Here is a 16,792-nt window from a genome sequence, read left to right as displayed (position 1 = left end):
CGTGTATTCGAGGGCTTCTTTCACGCTCGGAAAAACACTCTTATGTAGCATGTATTGAGCAACACAAAGCTGCATCGGGAGTTTTTCATGTTTCTCTACAAGTTTCTCATTGACGCTTTTCATCTAATTATGATATGTCAGAAGTTGTATAATTATTCAAGGCTAATTATGTAATTAGGCGCAATTCTAAAAATAATCTCAGTATCACCAAGCGGTGGCACACAAAATTAACACAGTTCTTTCGAGCTACGTGGCATTTGCATCTTTTTAAATCTGGGTGCATGATAGTTGGGACACCCTCTACACCAACAACAAATACTTGGAACTCACCTATGACGAGTGGCCTCACAAAGGATCCCGTAGCTGTGGCCGTGCTCATAAAGCCGAAAGCGATTGGGAGATTCTTCGAGCCGATTTCAGCGGAGAGGATCTGCGAGGCGCCAACCATAATGTAACCAGCCGGCAGACCAAAGGCCCCCGCAAGGGCCCAGACGCCTTGTTTTCCGCGTACGTAAGGCGCCGCCTGCTGCAGAAGACCTAGCGTCAAGTAGGCGATGGTGAGCAGGCAGCAGTTCGAAATCAGCCCATAGTCGCTCAAGAAGGGAACAAACAGCCGACCCACAGTGTCCGTGGCTGAGAAGAAAGTCAGCGCGTACACAGTGTCGGAACGGGCTACGCCGGCGTCTTTCGCAAAGTCAAACACCACCGTAAGGAAACAGTCAACAAAGAAGCCCCACGACACGTAGCTCAGTGCATGGAAGTAGAACCGTGGATTCTTTAGCACTTCCATCACATTCCGCAGCAGCGAAGGCGGGCTGGGCTCCTCTTCCCGAGTCGTGGGAAACCCGAGGCTTCGGGATTCACTGCGCACGGGCGAGGCTTCGAGTCGGCACGAGCTGCTGATGCTGACGATCGTGCCTCTGCGCGTCTGCGTTGCATCTGCCGCGATGGAACGTCTCGAAACCTTGTTGCTTGCGTACATTGATCCAGCGACGCTGAGCATGGTACCTCTCCTGGCGCGTAGGTCGTTCAAGTCCGGCGCGACGTCTGACACCATGGCGTCCGCTTCCGCGCAACTTGCGAAAGTCCCTCGCCTGGACGTAGTCGAAAGCTGACTAGACAAGAGCGTACTGCGCCGGGACATCATCTTCGCGTCCCCGCCCATGTTTGCGGCGGTTCCTCTCCGGCTTCCGATGACGCTTGACTTTTCACTCAGGCTGATGATGGTTCCCCTTCTGTAAATGCCTTCTCCGCAATTTATTACGCTGATCGGAGTCGGCTTTCCACTGTGCAGTGACGTGAGGGGCGGCTGTTCGATTTCAAGGTAGAGCTTGTCCTGACCCTCGTTTGGGCAGCTTGCTGTTGGAGCATCGTACTGTGTCAGGCAGGTGTCGGTGACGTCTCGGACGACGGCGTTTTTCGCATGGTCTGCCACCTCCCATGGAGGAGCGTTCATGATCATTGCAAGTGGCACTACATTCCCCATCGACGCGCCGATGATAAGAAGGGTGCCGCGAAGTCCGTACTCGGCGAGCAAGTACTCGTACACTTTCGGGAAGACCAGAGACGCAATGGTAGCTCCGGCCATGTTTAGGCCTAATGCTGTTCCTCGTCGCCTGTCGAAGTGTCGGCTCACGCACACTACGCTGCTGTTGAGGATTATTCCGTGACCGGAGCCTGAAACAGTGGCGCAGAAAATATATTTATAGATTGCAGGTGTTCATCAAGAAAGGGGAGGACATTTTTCCATGGCTATATTTTTTCAGTAAATTCATAAAACAAATGTTAAGGGTCTTTTATTCCTACTAAAGTTAACTAGGTCCCTCCCTATAGCTTAACCAAGAGTTCAATGTAGCAATGTTTATCAACAAAGAGGTCAGTGCATTCTACAAAGCATCACCTGTTTGACTTTTTGAAGCATGGTGCATCTCATGCGCCTTGTTCTCCTTCAGACTTGTTATGAAATATCTCGAATGTTACCATACTGCAGCCTATTTCACCAATTAAGAGCTTCTACTTCAAGTTTATTATCCATTTGGTTCACCTCCTTCCGGAACGCTCGTTGGGATCAACCTAGGTCCTAGCATAAAATTAACGCCAAAACCACCGGCCGTAAAAAGGTGCTAAGCCTTAAGCATCGGATCATCCATGCTGACTGGGACATTTTGTTTTGTTTTTATTTTTTATATCTCAAGCATCTTTCTTCAAATGCCAAATTAAAGTGAACTGTGGCATAGTAATAGTGGCAGTGCGCAAAAATGTTCGTGCCCCAGATCTCATACTTGGTGTCCATTTTCTGCCCCATAGCTCAAGCATCCTGTCATTCTCCGCATTAACTATACCAATATTGGATCTGTAGCCTCAGATGCCTTATTTTCTTGGACACTGCCGGAAAACCTGTTTTGTGAAACACATCAGTTACGTTCCACTTTCTCACTTTTTAGCAAAGCAGTTTAATGTAATAGTTCAGCGGAAACCCGCCTCATCAACGTAGAGCAGAGTAAAGGGTAATAAAAGCACTTTTCCACTAATCGAGTTACGCTAATAATAAATAATAACAAATGTAGCAGTTTCGTTTTTAACGAAATCACAGTTCGAGAATACACAGAAAAACAGCTAAAATTGTCAACATGACGGCATGTTATTGTGGTGCCGTGGATTAAAATTACAGACTTCTGTGTTTTTGCGGCAAATTCCTGCATGTGACGGCGCGTTTTTGCGGTGCCGTGGAATGATATTACAGGCAGCTGTATCTTTTACAGTAGTAATTCCCATAAATGTGATGTGTTTTTCCGGCACCATGGAATGAAACTGCAGACGTCTATATATTTAATGGCAATTACTGTAAATATGACGGCACGTTATCGCAGTTCTGTAGAATGAAATTACGACCGCGTTTATATTTTACGGGAAATAGTTTGCAGCCGATGCTGCAAGGAAAAGTTCAGTAAGAACAGCGGCATATTTTTTACACTGTAGGTGCGCTTATAGGTGTGATTGTAGTAAAAACGCCAGAGCTTGATGACCTTGGTGCGGCCTTTTACAATGTATTCAGGCATGACATAGCACAGATTTTACATATTGTCTTGAAAGTAGCCTACGAAGAACGGCGTGTTCCACTAACGTGACACATAGTGCTCACTCCCATATCTGATAACGCAATAAGATGACTGTTGATGGGGTCTTATCGCTCGATAAGCCTCATCAACGTAGACAACAAAATAATTATAAATGTTCTGGCGAAGAGCCTGCAAATCGTTAAAACAATACGGGTAGGTCCTTTCAGACATGCGGCATTAAGGGCCGCAGTATTGCACGAACACATACGTGTTGCTAAGTGCGCTCGAGTGCTGAGACGTCACTTGAGATGAAATTGCTATGCTGCCAATTGATCTTGCCAAAGCTTTCGACCGTGTATAACGTGATGTACTTTTCCGTTTGCTTGAATATTTGAAAGTGGACAATGTAATACTAGTCGGCGCCTGTGTGTACTACGTCTTTTTGTGTCCTCATCTTATTGTACGCTATAAGCTTCACCCTGTCATGCCAACAAGCTCTAAACGCTACGTTACTATAATACTAAAGGGTATGAAGGTCGCATACACAAATTACACACCGCGAATTATTGTAAATGACAAGCTTACCGAGAAAGGTCTAGTATCACACGGGGATGTGGTTTTTCGCCTCTATTATTTGCAGCATATTTGGAGCCACTCTCTCTGGCTATTGCAAATAACAGCAGTATCTGAGGTTTCAAACTCAAGTCTGAGCATCTAAAGATTCTGGTTTATGCCGATGATATTGTTTTTTTTTTTTTGAGCAAATGGAGCAAGCGTCCGCGAGATTGTGTACGCGGTGCAAAAACTTTTGCAGATACACGTGGTACCAGGCGAATTGACAGAAAAGTTCATGTTTGTGGCGTGGTAATTGGGACGTCAGGCCGGAATACTTTTCTCAGTTGCGGTGATCATCCCTCTCGTCGAAGTACCTTGGTTTGTCAATAAATTAATGTCAAGATCCCGATGTACATTGGACGGAAGCAATCTTGATGATGAAGGAAAAATCAGATGACTGGCAAAAAGAGAGCTAGCAATGTTTCGTGAGCAACCATTTGCAATGTATTGCTAGTATCCAAAATCTGGTAAGTAACGAACGAGCTTGAGCCTCGTGTTCCAGCATTCAGAAGATGCACAGGGTATTTACCGTATTTAGTTGGGGTTCGAGCTGCAAGCCAACTAGCAGAAAGAACTTTTTCGATTCTGTCATGGTCAGTGGTCTCATTTGTTTTTGCGGCAAGTTGGAGACCAGAAAGATGCCTTTCTGCCGACAGGTAATTTATTATTTATGTATGTATTGTGAGGACCGTTTGGACCCCCTCCTCCGGTTCACGCGCAACTTGGGCGGTTCGCCCCTGCGATCGCTGGGGAGACGCCGTTCCAGCCTTATTGTGGATAGCTTACAATCACCGCGGCCGCTGGCGTCGGCACGACGCGGAGCCTGCTGCTTGCGTGCGCGGCCCACGTGACGCCGTGCGTCGCGCGTATACGAACAGTGCCTGACGAGCGGGCTCCTCTCGCCCTCTCTTCGGCATCTCTCTCCTTCAGCATCCAAGCTACGCGGGCGCCTTCGCCGGGCAGTTGCCAGGTTTGGCTATTTTGCGCCGAATTGGCTGCTCTTCAAGGCTCGTGGCGGGACAATTTTTGGGTTGGGGTTGGCTACTTGGCTACTTTCTGGCTACTTTTAAAATCAACATTTTTCTATAATAACTACGTACAAACCCGACAGAATGTTAGAAAAAATGGTGCAATTTGCTGTACTACGCCTCTTATGACACTGTGATGTGTGGTGCGCGACGGTTATATTTGTGGTGTGCAACAAGGTGCGGTACATTCAAACAAGAAGCAGACGACAAGGAGAGCGCGCGCCGCTCTACCGCGCCGCGCCGAAAACGACGACGCCGAAGACCGTCCGGCGCGTGAACACGCGGCGCAAGAAAACAAATCAAAAGAAAAACCCAATCCAATCACAAAAGAACACGGAGCCTCGAGCACCCAATGAGAAGTCGACGAATCGACCAGAGCAGCAGAAAAAGGAGCCGCGCTGGCAGTAGGGGGAGGAGTTCCAGAAGCGACACCAGGACAAGGTCGGCCACCGGATCGGGAGTTGAAGACGGCCGTCGGGTTCCGGACCCGAGCCACCAGGACTTCACCCGGCCGGGGCCTCCTGCCAACCCGTTCCTGGGAGTCGCCACTCTTCCTGATCATAAACAGCTGCCCGAGGCCGGCAAGTGACTGTGCCCGTGGGCAGGACGAGAGCTGTCGGGCTACGGGCCCGAGCTCCACGACCAGCTGCCCGGCCAGGACGCCGCCGCCGTCAACCCCTGCTGCCAAGCCGCCTGCCTTCCCGGGCATCGCCACCCTGCCCGATTGTCAACTGCTGCTGCCCGAGGCCGGTGAGCGTCTGCGCCCGTGGGCAGAACGAGAGCTGTCGGGCTACGGGCCCGAGCTCTACGACCAGCTGCCCGGCCAGGACGCCGCCGCCGTCAACCCGTGCTGCCGAGCCGCCTGTCTTCTCCCACCGAGCCAGAGCTGCCACGCTCTGGTAGCCTGTACGACGTTCCGACAGCGACCTTTTGGTGAGACAAACAACGCTTCTATCGTCGTCTCCGCTTCGCCGCATCGATACTCTAGTGCATAATCACACCCGCTTCCTGCCCGAACTTGCCCGACATCATTAAGCGTTCTAGCCACATGTGTGTTGTATAATGAGTTCTTTTTGAGTGTTTATTTTATGGGGTTTTTTTTTCTCGTTCTAGTTACATTAAACGTTTTGTGTGTGCGTTCCACAAACGGCTTTGTCCTCGATTGGGTTCTGGGAGGCTCCGCCTCAGAGAACCGCCAGAAACATTAACACAAAAGAACCTGCTCATCACAGACACACACGATGTGCAAAGACCACCCTCACCATGTGTATTTTTAAGGGAGGATGCAACCTCCACCTTGCGACCGATGAAATTCATTCAACAGGAACGGCTTCTGGCTGGAACGTCTCCTTTTATAGTTGATTGCTCAGAAAATTTTAAAATGCAAGCACAAGATTTATTACGGCTCCACGAATAATTTTAATAAAGGCATGTGAGAACACTTCGATATATGGCACATCGACATTAACATCTACTAGAAAAACAGTTTTCTTAAGTGATAAGAAACCCTGACCAGTATATGATAGGCCCTTGCAAAGGTGAGATGTGGCACAGGGATACATTGGCGAATGACTAAAGACAGAACTCTGCACACGACATATTCGCTGGTACTTGAGTTCAGTGACAACTGCTTGCGCTTATTAATAGAGGGATAACGATTCCCTAATATGAATACGGAGCCACCAGTTCGAACTTGATCCCCAATGTCAGGTTGTAAATAAGTCAAAGGGCAATGTTTTCTTCTCATTGTGATTGGCCATGGTGGAAGCCCGGCGACATCTTTGGCTACTTTTTAAGCACCTGCAATGAACTGGCTACTTTTTTAGATTTCCTGGCTACTTTTCACTTTTTGGACCTGACAACCCTGCGACAGATTCACTATCGGTGCTCTTGGCTGTCGGACGTGCGGACTCACCTGGTACCGCGCCTCTCTAAGCAAGGCGGCCCCCTTTGTGTTGCGAACCTAGCTCGGAAGAGCCTGTGTGGCGGAGCAGACGTCGCGGGAATTCTCACCCGTAGTCTGCGACTGTTACCCTTGTGCCGTAAGCCTGTCTTGTACTCGCATTTTGTACTTGACAGGGAATAATTCGTTTGTACCACGGCTGGAGTCGTCTCTACGCCTTGCTGGTGAGTCAGCGAATCCGCCGCGCCACCCCTTTGCGTGCGCTGCGGCGTGGGGGTGAGCTACGTATCTCCTTAGACCTTAGCTAGCCGATTACGGGCATGTTAGCCCGAACCCCACGGCATTTGTTTACACAATACTACAGGCAGCAACGCTGCCCGAGGAGGAGTGAGTTTACAAAAAAATGCTTTTTTAACAGTTTTTGAAAAGAAACCCAAGATATGCATTGAACAACACGTCCCGGTAAATGATTCCATTCCTCGCTCGTAAGGTCGTAGGATGACGGTTAGACATGCTGATGTCACTATAGGCTCCGTACGTAAAATTTTGATAGAAAGTGTTGTGCAGTACAGACAAGCGTATACGGCACTGCCTGAACTGCCTAATTGGATTACAGTGCTCTATGACTTTATTGTATTAAACAAATTTAAAACATGTTGTTTCGGCAAAAAATCAGACTCGTTTTAACAATTGTAGTCTGTTTTATTTAGTCCAAACCGGCAATAAAAAAAAAGATGATCGTACCGTACTAGTTAGAACATCGGGCTCCAGCACTGAGTGCTCACGGTCGAATGCCGCCGCCGTACGTTATTCTATGTTTTTCTTTTTTGATGATTGAGTAGCAATCTACATGGCGACAACTCGACCAGCGACTGGCTAGTCGCTGGTCGTAGTTCGGTGCGAATGCGGGGAAACGCGGACGGCGTCGGCAGCACACGTTGCCTCGTTGGTGCTGCTACTGTACAAACAAGCGCCACTACGCAGGCGCTTCCTCTCCGAAGTACTCCACGCTAGCACACATCTCTTCATGATTTCCCTCTCCGCATGTCATCATGTGAGAGCCTTCCCGTTACTTCTCCTTGGGTATACATCGACGCCAAATCCGGAGACAGAGTCAAATGAGCTAGGTTCGCATGCTATACACGAGGAACTCTAACACCATAACATTATCAGGTTCGGCCCGCTTAAAACTTTGATTATGCTGCCTCCAGGATCAACGCGCATTACGAACTGTAATGAAACATTTGCGAGGGCACATATCGTACACTGATATTGTAATTAGCTCGCCAAGACACCTCCTTTGATTAACACATAGTCTCCGGTACCGGCCTCCGGTGGTGCTCAGGCCAGCGTTTTGGCAGCGAGTGCCCGCGGTAATTGAGTGTGATGTGTTCATGTTTGCCTGCGCGCGCTGACACCATGCTTATTAATTTAGTTAGTAAGCGAATGTTGCCTAGTTTGAACGGCCGATAAATGTACTATCTTTACTTCGTATAGCTGTCTACTTTTTAGTTGTGTTCTCAAATGAAATCCACAGGCTGTAGGAAATTGTAACCATGTCTATATTCCTATTCTTACCTCCTGTAACCCCCCCTTGTGTAATACCCCGACAGGGGTCCTTAAGGGAAAAATAAATGATGATGATGAATTTGCTATCGCAATCCATGCTTCGCCTTTCAGGCGAACTGCGACTTTTTGTACAGATACCGGCACCAGAAGCATCTAAACACGCCTACTGTTTGGCGCAGTGTGTAGAGTCACTGGCTTCCGCGTGATATTTATGGGTTCCAGTTCTCGGTGCATTTCTTCAGCAGCCTCATAGACTTCTTCATCGGACGAGGAATAAAGGGCGCGCGGCGAGGCTTTCTTCCTCTCTGGTTTGTGCGAGCCGGCGGGGTACTGCTTGAATGTGTTGCCGTCGCGTGTTGCGGAAAGATTTGGAGATTTTCTTGGTCATTCTCCGTGAAATTTACATGATGTCAGTTCATACAAGGCGCTTCATACAAGGCTATCCCTGTTTGCTCTCAGATCCACACCGCTCTCTTCTTGTCTCTTAGCGTTACGCCTAACATTTTTCTCGTTGGTTGACTGGGAATATATCTATCTACCTACGTCTGTAACAGTTTTCCCGCAAACCTGGGTCTCTGTGTGGTCCATGGCTGAATAGGTTGCGCGCCGGGCTGCTGTGCTGAGTGAACAACGTTCGAAACCAGCCGTCTAACCAACTTGTGTCAGTGAATGAATTCAGGAATTCTGGGTTTTACCTAGCAAAACAATGATATGGTGATTAGGCACGCCATAGTGGAGGACTGCAAATTCATTTTGACCACCAGGGGATCTTTACATGCCCCGAATGCACGGGACAGGGGCGTTTTTGCATTTCGCTCCCATTGCAATGCGGCCGCTACGGCCGAGATTTGATCCCGCGACCTCGATCGTGCTTCACAGCGCAATACCATATAGCCGTTAAGCCACCGCGGCGGCTTGCTTCAATGAGTACGTGACACTGTGTACCTGTATGCCGCTCTTCAAAGAACCTTTTTGATAGCGACATGGGTAGCTGGGAAAGCGGGACTGGGTGTGAGGCACTGGATGTGTACCGCTCTTCAATGGATTTCTTTGACGCCAACTTGGGTAACTAGGTGATTGCCGCTTTGAATGTGCTGCTCTACAATGACAAAAAAATATTCTTTTAATGTTTCGCATGTTTGCTGGAATGGAATCCGCGTCGAACGCGGACGTTACGGCAGCGCCACTAGATGGCGCGCAGTGTGCAGTGGGAGAGGAGGCCGACTGCATTTCGACCTGCTTATTTCGCGATGAAAACGGTTCAAACTTCCCCAGTGCTGCGCAGAATCGACTCCACTTCATATGGATTCCTCAAAGACAGCCGGTCGACCCTCGCACGCACCGGCGCGCCGTGCATTTCGGAGGCCACGTGGAGGCTTTGCTGCGGTGCCGATAGGTGGCACGAGGAATGAGTCCCACTGCAGTACATGCCTCATACATAACGTGTTTCGACGGTACCAGTACGCTGTGCCACTACATTGCTTCAATGCTAAACGCATTACCGTCGACATTGATTGTGAGATGGGTTCTGGAGAACTTTTCGTTCATCTCGCTTTTAATTCGACCAAACTGACTTATTTGAGAGTGTTAATCCCAGATTTTACGCATGACTAAGCCATCTTGCTACGACGCAAATAAAAATGCTCGAAACTGTTCGTGCCTTTATGCATTATTTTATACCTTTAAGCGGACAACAACCGTGGTGGTGAACGACGTTTTCATTTTATTGAAGTTAAAATAAAAGAAAATATTTTCCTAACCTAGGAACACATTACAGCATACTTCTAAAATATTTATATACTCCCAGCTGAATTCTTGTTCCAGTAAAAACTTTCTGTTGAAACATTTCAACAAAAACTAATGAACCGTGCACACTTTGGTAGCACATGCTATATCAAAGGCCACCTATGTACTTGGGCAAAATAAAATTGTCACCCACGCGCACATATTACTGCAAATGCAGCACTCGAAATTTCTTCCATAAGAAACAAACACTCTTTCGTACTTAATGACCTCATATCTGACATCAGCTTTTCTCTTTCAGCGACAACTAATGATGTACTTGGTAGGCGGCTTTATATTCCCTAGATAAAATTAAGCTTGATATAATAGTTCATGGTACATGGCTAATGCGATTAGCATTCTTTGGTAACTTCACGCGCATTCAGCGGACGATCTATTGTCTGTCTAACCGTTCCGCCAATCGGGTCAATGGATAGTCCATCGTCGAATGGGTACAGCATGGGGCAGTTGCGCTGAGGGAGCAGCGTTTCAAATTAACAGCCAAGACAACTTAGGTCATTGGTTGTGTGTCACTGGGTATGTGCCTCTCCTCAATAAACCTCTTTCACGCTAACTTAGGTCACTACCCATGTGCTATTGAGCACGTGCGGCTTCTCAAGGAACCTTTTTGACGCCAACTTCGGTCACGGGGTATGTCTGGGTATGTTCCACTCTTCAATTAAAAATTGCCATAGACTTCTGCCGTGCTGGACCAAATGATTCAAATAATCAAACAATCAATCAGCCATTCAAGGTAACACTCTGACTATCGAAGGTATACTAACCAGATAAAAAGCCGGCGGTGACGGCTAGGACGGTTACTCCTTCGGCGAAGAAGGACACGGACAGACCCACGGTAATGAGGATGCCTCCTATGGTGGCGGCCTTCCGTGTTCCACAGGCTTGAATCAAGATGCCGGAAATCAAGCCTACAAGGAAATGGAGAAAGAGAAATTATTAAAATAAATGCAGGTAAGTCAATCACAGACCAGTCTGGTTATGCAAACCTGCATAGTGGTACGGAGGTCAATCATTGAAAAGACAGGCATAAATGAGAGAGAAACGCAGGAGAGAGTATCGGCTCTGACTGCGATCACTTCCCCTGTTGAATATGAAGTTTACAGGCCGTGTTGCGGAGCATGCTGGGCACATTTGAAAGCACGTGTCTCTTATTGAAGTAACGACAAGCGTTCCCATGGCGCAAGTATACAGGCAGGGTCAAACGTTTGCGGGATGTGGGACCTCCAAAAAAAGCTAAATATTTTCCGAAGTGGGTACTCGGCCTGGATTTCAACGTGAACTAGTGTATGCGAACAGCATAGTGCTGTTGTGATGGATGCAAACTGAATCTGTGCTGACATTCTGCTTTTTCGTCAGACCCACATTCCGTAAGCTTTTTATCCTGCCTGTAGATATTCATTCATTCATTCAAATAACTTTATTGAGTGCCCTGCAATTTGGTGGGGTGGGCCTAGACCCCGCCTAGGCTTCGGCCAAGGGTTGTTGGCCCTTGGCGGCTTCCTCGGCTCGCTGGACGGCCCAGAGTTGGTGCTGCAGGTCCGAGCTGAGCAACGCAGACTCCCAGCGCGCGCGGAGGCTGCCGCTGTTTGAGGCTGCATCACTGTTATTGTGTGTTATACCCACACATTCCCATAGGATATGCTCTAGGGTGGCTCTAGAGTCGCAATGTCTGCACTTGTCAGTCGTGTATAAATCTGTGTGTATTATGTGCATGATAGCTGGACTCGGATAGGAACTGGTTTGGAACTGCCGCCATTCGACAGACTGTTTTTTGTTTAATTTTGGATGAGGCGGCGGGAATGTGCGCCTCTGCAATCTATGGTGTTGTGTAATTTCATGAAATTTGGTCATTCGATCTTCCCACTCCCACTCGTCGGTAGTCGCTGAAGCGGGACTAACCGAGGCTCGGTCCGTAAGCTCTCGAGCCATGCGGTGCGCCACCTCATTGCTACCGTCTGGTAGTGTGTGAGCGGGTGTCCAGATGAGATGGACACTTCTGTCGTGGTTGTTACCTAATTTTAGGAGTCGTAGTGCCTCTGGGGAGATCCGACCATTGGCGAAGTTTCGTATTGCCGTCTGGGAATCACTGATGATTATATGTGCTTGTGTTTGTGCTATGGCTAACGCGATAGCTATTTACTCTGCGGTTTCTACGTGTGGCGTGTTGACTGTAGCGCTCGTCGTGCATTTTCCCTCGTAATTTATCACCACTGCTGTGTAGGCGCGTTTGTGTCTGTACCTAGCTGCGTCTACAAATATGGTGTCCTTGCTGTTACGGAATTTCTTTTGTATATCGCGTGCTCTGCTTTTTCGCCTACCCTGATGGTGGGTGGGATGCATATTCTTGGGCATTGGAAGGACGGTTATCATGCCTCTGATATGTCTGGGTATATCTACTTTGACACCATGTTGGACATGATACCCTATACCCAGGCGATCCAATATTTGCTTACCTGTTTTAGTTTTGGACAGGCGTTCATATTGTGCTATGCGTTGTGCCTCGATTAGCTCATCCAGTGTATTGTGAAGACCTAGCTGCAGTAGTTTATCGTTGCTGTTGGTGATGGAGAGTCCGATTGCTTGCTTGTAGATTTTTCTGATTAGGCAGTCTAATTTGTATCTTTCTGACGAGTACCATCGTAGGTACGATGCGACGTATACTATTCTGCTTATTACAAACGCTTGGACTAGCCTAAGCAGATTGCCTTCTTTCATTCCACTGTGTTTGTTGGCTATTCGCTTCAGTAGTCGCATGATTTGAGATGTTATATTGTCTAATTTACGTATGGTCTCTCCATTGTAGCCGTTACTTTCAATGATGAGCCCCAATACTCTGATCTTGTCAACCTTGGGTATGGGCGTACCATCCGCGGTAGTTAGGTGAATTTCCGGATGCTTTCGTTCCTCGTAGTTGCGTGGCTTTCGGCCACGTCGCGATGGTAAATAAATGAGGAGCTCAGATTTCTCAGCCGAACACGCCAGTCCGGTTCCTGCTAGGTATTGTTCAACTGCTTCTATTGCACGTTGTAATGTGTTTTCGACCTGTCCATCGTTGCCATCGCTCACCCAGAGGGTGATGTCGTCAGCGTAAATGGTATGATTGAGGCCATCGATTTCCTGTAGTTTTGTTGGTAATCCAATTAGAGCCAGGTTAAACAGCATCGGTGATATTACTGAACCTTGGGGCGTACCTGCGCTTCCAATCTGTAGTTCTTCGGAGTTAAGGTCTCCTATCCTAATGTATGCTTTTCTGTTAGTAAGGAAGTCTCGTATATAATTGTGTACTCGCTGCCCTAGGCCTAGCTCATTTATTCTGTTTAATATTGTTTCGTGGGTAACACTGTCAAACGCCTTCTTTAGGTCCAATCCTAAGATAGCTTTGGTGTTCCGACTGATGCTATCTATAATTTGATGCTTAAGTTGGAGCATTGCATCCTGTGTAGACAAATTTCTCCGGAAGCCCAACATTGTAGGCGGGAGAACGTCGTTGTCCTCGAGATAGTTGGTCAGTCTCGCTAGGACAACGTGCTCCATGAGTTTGCCCACACAGGACGTCAGTGAAATGGGTCTCAAGTTCTCCAACTGCAACCGCTTGCCTGGTTTAGGTATTAGAATAATCTGGGCCGTTTTCCATTGCAGTGGTATTTTACCGGATAGCCAGCATGCGTTTATATAATTGGTAAGTTCTTCTAGAGAGGCATCATCGAGATTTCGGATCGTCTTGTTAGTTATTCCGTCTATAGTCCTGGCGCAGATGTAGTATTTAACTTTTGTAGAGCTGCTCTCAATTCCGCTTCGCTAATATCTTCGTCTAATTGTATGTTTTTGGTGCCTGTGTAATCTGGGTGAGTTGTTGGCTTAGCCCGTGATAAATACCTTGTGGCTACCTCATCGATAAAAGCTTCTTCAGTTTTGTCATATGCATGCAAGATTTTGTTTATGTTTTGTCTGTACGTGGCTTTACTTTCCTCAGGATTCAAAAGGTGCCTGAGGAAGTTCCACGTTCTGGATAATGCTAACTGATTATCCATATTAGTGCATGTCGCTTCCCATTGTTGGTTACAGAGCTGTTGTGCGTATGCTTCTATATCTCTGTTAAGTCGGGCTAGCCTGCGTCGGAGCGTCCTGTTGTGTCTCTGAGTTTTCCATCTCCTCAGGAGACCTTCTTTAGCTTCCCACATATGTAGGAGTTTACTGTCTACCTGCTCGATTTGCGCGTCCTGGGGGATTATTTGTGTGGCTGAGTTAACATCCTGCTTCAGCTGCGTGCTCCAGTCCGCGATGTCGGTGATAGTATTATCCTTTTTCTCGCGAATTTGTCTGAGTTTGTTCCAGTCTACAATTTTCAGTTGTTTGTCCTTGGATTTGCTTGGCCCTGCTTTAACAGTGATTTCGAGGATATTGTGATCGCTGCCGAGATCCTGTTGGGTGTTAAGCCAATTCGCATTCCTAATGTTCTTTGTAAAGGTGAGATCTGGCGTAGTGTCCACACTAACACTAGACCCTCTCCTCGTAGGAGTCGACGGGTCTGTGATGAGGGTAAGGCCCTCTTGTTGTGCGTCTAGCCATAGGTGTCTGCCTTTGGGGTTTTCAAATCTGTATCCCCATGCCGTATGTTGTGCGTTGAAATCCCCTCCAATCACTAAGGCTCTGCCTTTTGCGATAGTGAGGGTCTTGCGGAGAAGTGATCGGAAATTGGGAAGTCGGATTCTTGGGTTACTATAAACATTAAGGGCAAATAGGCTTTGATTGTTTTTTCTAGCAGGTATTAACTCGATTAATATATTGTCTACATCCGCAATGCCTGTATCATACTGAACGACCGTGTACCTACGTTTTACTAGAGTGGTGACAGCTCTCGTCTCCCCGTCGGCACTACAGAATGATCTGTACCCAGATAATTTGGCCTTACAGTGTGGCTGCTGTAGCATTCTGACATCAGGATGTTCCTTATTAATTAGGTGTTGATGTAAGTTGGATCTTTTTCTACTGTATCCACGACAATTCCATTGCCAGATAGTATAATGGTCGTGTCGATCCATGGTGGCAGCTACAGTTTTCCGGTTCCCTCCACCGTAGGTGTCGAGGGTTTATTATATGGCTTACTGGTTGTTTTGATGGGACCACCTCCACTGGTTTGCGGTCCCCACGTCTTCATACAAGATTCAATGTCGGCAAATTTTGTATTAATTGTGTTAAATTGTTGTTGTATTTGCGTCATAATAGCCTATGTAACTTGCTGGGTAATTTGTGTGCCCAGATCTGTAAACTGTGTACTTATGATATCTAGCTTGCTTTCTAGAATGTCAATTTTGCTTTCGAGTTCATCCTGTCTTTTCTCAAGAGGTTTAACGGATTTGGTCTTTTTAACTGCGATCGTCTTGGGTATCGTCTGTGGCTTTGCGTTTGGCTGGCACGTTAGCCTCTTCCTCCATGTCTGCCTCTTTTTCCTCAATACTATCTAGTGTGACACCTTGCCCGTTTTTAAGACTAGTGTTCTCTTTCCGCAGTCTACTGTTTTCGTCTTCTAGAGCGACAATCCGCTGATGATGTTCTAGCATCATTTGTTTCATCTGTGCTAGTTCTTTTTCTAACCCTCTATTTCTAGTGTTAAGTGCAGCCTCTGCCTCCGCGCGCGCCCCGGAAGCCACGTCAGCCCAGCTCACCTGTGATGGGGGTCCGGTGGTGTGGTTGCCGATAGTGCCCTTGCTGTTGCCAATGGCTTGGGGTGACTTGGTGGGGTTGCCACTGCGGGGTCTGGACCTTGACCTTGATCGGTGATCTGCTTCTGGTTCTTGGGAGGGAAACCGATCTGTTCCTGCTGGCTGTACTTGGGCTTCTTTGGTTGCCGACGTAGTTCTCGTATTCCACTTGTTCCTCTCTCCGGGCACGTTCCCATCTTCGTCTTTTGACGAGGTATGGGATCCGGTACCTTTCTTGGCATCGTTTATCCGCGGTCGGGTGGTCATTTCCACATAGTTGGCACTCTGCTTTGCATTCGTGGTCTTGCTTTGGATTCTTGCTGCCGCAACTCCGGCAAATTTTGTCAGTAGGATTGGGGCATACGTCCGCTCGGTGTCCAAGTCTTCCGCATTCGTAGCAGATGTCAAATTGTTTCTTGTAAAGTGCGCATCGAACAAGCGCAGATCCGTAGTTCACATAGCTAGGGACGTAATATCCATCAAAAAGGACGATTACGTTGTTTGTATTGCCCATACGTTTGGCGTAGAGGACGCTTGGGTTACGTGGAGTGACCAGCTTCCTAACGATGTCTTCCGGGCTTTCATCGGCAGAGATACCTCGGATGACTCCTTTCGAGGTGTTCTCCAGTGCTGCGCGATAAGCACAGGCTTCATATTCCTTGCTCCCAATGCTCAGACTGGTTATCGCGACATACTTTTTGGCTCTTTCTTTTGATGGTGTGCTGAGGACTATAATGTTCTGCTTCTGGTTGAGGCAAAGGTTATCTTCTTCATCCGCTGTACGTTCAACATTTGCAGCACGTCGTACGCTGTGGTAGATGCGGTTTGTACCCTGTTCAGTCACGTTGAGTCCCCCTCTTGGTCTAATAATGATCCTGTAGTCGTCTACTGGTAAGTGTGGCATGCGGCTTGCGACGATTAATTGTCGGATCTGCCGATTGCCCTTTTTCTTGTTCCATGAGGTTTCGTTAGCTCGCTCAAGTGGTGTTTTATCACTACGTGGCCGGTCCACGTCAACAGTGAGTCTTCGATGATTTCTTTTAATTTCGAACCAATGGCCTTGGTCCAACTCTTCTGGTTGAATATCTTCGCCTTCTACACGTACAACGTCCA

At 47.6% G+C, this 16,792-nt stretch overlaps 1 protein-coding gene across 3 annotated transcripts in view; it reads right to left on the bottom strand.

Annotated features, from left to right (window-relative positions):
- LOC119444535 (uncharacterized) overlaps positions 1–16,792 on the bottom strand; it is a 92,510-nt gene that overhangs the window by 17,867 nt on the left and 57,851 nt on the right. For all 3 annotated transcript variants that reach the window (XM_049663410.1, XM_049663411.1, XM_049663412.1), the window contains 2 exons: positions 10,742–10,885; positions 331–1,677 (listed from right to left, as the gene is read on the bottom strand). In XM_049663410.1, the coding sequence (XP_049519367.1) occupies positions 331–1,677; positions 10,742–10,885 (1,491 nt within the window). The remainder of the gene's footprint in view (positions 1–330; positions 1,678–10,741; positions 10,886–16,792) is intronic.

Source organism: Dermacentor silvarum, chromosome 3, assembly GCF_013339745.2.
Source record: "Dermacentor silvarum isolate Dsil-2018 chromosome 3, BIME_Dsil_1.4, whole genome shotgun sequence".
Lineage (NCBI taxonomy): Eukaryota > Metazoa > Arthropoda > Arachnida > Ixodida > Ixodidae > Dermacentor > Dermacentor silvarum.
This window is presented reverse-complemented; position numbering and strand designations above follow the sequence as displayed.